At 58.9% G+C, this 2,475-nt stretch overlaps 1 protein-coding gene across 1 annotated transcript in view; it reads left to right on the forward strand.

Annotated features, from left to right (window-relative positions):
* LOC103809754 (fibroblast growth factor receptor 1) overlaps positions 1–1,452 on the forward strand; it is a gene marked incomplete at both ends in the record, with an annotated part of 5,103 nt that extends 3,651 nt beyond the window's left edge. Inside the window, one exon of the mRNA XM_009082619.1 lies at positions 1,308–1,452. Within this exon, the coding sequence (XP_009080867.1) occupies positions 1,308–1,452 (145 nt within the window). The remainder of the gene's footprint in view (positions 1–1,307) is intronic.
* Positions 1,453–2,475: the final 1,023 nt, after the last annotated feature.

Here is a 2,475-nt window from a genome sequence, read left to right on the forward strand (position 1 = left end):
GCCTCAGATCATCCCAGTGGCAGCAGCTCCCTCTGCACCCCAGCAGTCCTACTCAGCAGGCAGACTGGCTTCTGGTCTGCTGTGGCAGGGGATGGGACTGGCTGGCCTTTAAAGGTCCCTTCCAACCCAAACTGGTTTGTGATCCCATACAGCTGTCCCCAGCTGTGCTGCTGACCCCTGGGGAACAGGATTACACCCCCATGCCTGTCTGTCCCTTCCTACTCTGACCCCCTGTGCACAGCCCCGTCCCTCCCACCCAGCCACGGGTACCGGGGGGAGCAGCCCCCGTGCTGGCTGCACCCGGGCCGACGCTCTGGGCGCTGCCGTTCCCGAGCACATCAATGTGATTCCTTGTTGTTGGTCTGTTCCAGCACTCGGGGATTAATAGCTCTGATGCGGAGGTGCTGACCCTGTATAATGTGACAGAGGCGGAGAGCGGGGAGTATGTTTGTAAGGTTTCCAATTATATTGGCGAGGCCAACCAGTCTGCGTGGCTCACTGTCACCAGGCCTCTGGCCACAGGTAATCGGAAGAACGCCCGGCAGGGTGTTTCCTTGGACCGTCACTCCCCGGCGGTGAAAAACAAAACTCTGGGCTCTCTTGTTTCTGCTATGTTTCTGGTGCAACAACCATGGAAAAATACCCAGTGGGGCCGGCTGGGCTTTGTGCTCTGTGTGTGTGTGTCCCAGTGTCTCTGATGTATCCCAATGTCTCTCCTGTATGGTTCCCAACCTGTCATGCAGATAGATGCTGGTGCTGCTCGGGTGCCTGCTAGCTCCAGCAGCACCGAACCTGGGTCCCTGCAGGTGCTGCCATCAGGCCAGCCTGGGCACTCCATCTGCACCAGACTGGGGACAACACACTGCTGTGTCCCTGTCTGTGCTGCCCTCCTGTCTCAGTCCTCCCATTTCCATCCTCCTGTCTTGGTCCTCCCATTTCTTCCCTCCCACCTCCATCCTCTTGTCTCTGTCCTCCTGTCCCTGTCCTCATCCGTGTCCCTGTGCCTCCCCATGTCACGTGAGCCAGCCGGCCGGCTCTGCCTTGGGCTGATTTCTCCATGCAGCCCATCGCCAGCATGTTTGGATGGGCAGGACACTCAGTTTGGTGAAGGGTTTTAACCAGCATCTCCGTAGGTCAGCCGGGATGAGTGGTCATCCCGAGGGTCTCTTTAGCAGGTCTGCAGTGGTCTCTGTCTGCTCCCTGGGGGTCTGGCAAATGAGACTGGGCTCTCCCTCCTCTCTGGCCTCCTTTCCAGAAGATCTCATGTCGTTTGCTTCTCCGTTTTTTGCTTCCATTTTTCCTTCCAGACGGCTGGTGTTAACACGACAGACAAAGAAATGGAAGTCCTTCACTTAAGGAATGTCTCATTTGAGGATGCTGGGGAGTATACATGTTTGGCGGGTAATTCTATTGGGATCTCCCATCACTCTGCATGGTTGACAGTTCTCGAAGGTATATAATCCTCTTCCTCTCCTTTTCCTCCCTCCTTTCTAATGTATGCATTGTGGTCCGGGAGAGAGCTCTTCCTAGCCCACTGTCCCCCCGTAGTGGGTCAGCATGGATGCTGTGGGGCTGCTCTGCAGCCAGAGCAGGGTGGGGCAATGTTCCCCACCACTCTGTGCCCCCACTCTGCCCCCGATTGGGGTCTGCCCCCAGCTCTCTCCCTGACCCTGGCAATGCATACCCAGGGGAGCTTAACCAGGGGCTGCTCTGCCGGAGCAGGACGGTGCTGCACCCGCTGGCCAGGCCAGCAAAGCCCATGCAGGGGGACGAGTGGGGCTGGGGGTGCTGGCAGTGCTGCCCACCTCCCTGCTGGGGTCTGGCCTTGCCTTGCGGTGCAGGACTGTGCTGGGTCTGTGTGTGCTTGTGCTGTGGGGATGGCTACCCTGTCCCCATTGATGCTGCTCCTCAGCATCAATGCACGGACCAAAGCCTGATAACAGCAGTGGGAAAGTTTCTGGGGTCCTGTGTAGTCATTGCTTTCCAGCCAAAAACTTTCCCTGTTATCAGATGCTGCTTTGTCAGCCAGGTGTGCTCGGAGGTGGGACAGGAATCTTTGACTCCCTCTGACACCTCTCTCTGAGGCTCTGCTCTTTGTGGGGGTCAGGCTGGGGGTGCTGCAGGGGGTGCAGTGGCAGCTCCCACCCTGCTGGATTCACCACGGACCGTGGCCATGGCTGAATCCGATCTGAGCTACTCACGGCTCCACCTTGGCCACCGAAGCGTGGTCTGTGGGTCCGTCCTCCCTCCCATCCCTGGCTAGCCACCGGAGGTGCCGCTGGCTGCTCTGCCCCAAGCTCTCCCCAGTCCTTAGTGTTAATGCCTGGACTCCTGCAGCCCCGGGCACTGCCAGACGCCCCCCCCGTCCCCACTCCAGACCCTGAGGGACCTGTAGCTCTGACCACGGGCAGAGCAGAGTGGCTGGCACAGGCACCTGTCCTTGGAGATTCCTGTGATGCCACATTCCTGTGGAGT

Source organism: Acanthisitta chloris, unplaced genomic scaffold (genome assembly GCF_000695815.1).
Source record: "Acanthisitta chloris isolate BGI_N310 unplaced genomic scaffold, ASM69581v1 scaffold35710, whole genome shotgun sequence".
NCBI lineage: Eukaryota > Metazoa > Chordata > Aves > Passeriformes > Acanthisittidae > Acanthisitta > Acanthisitta chloris.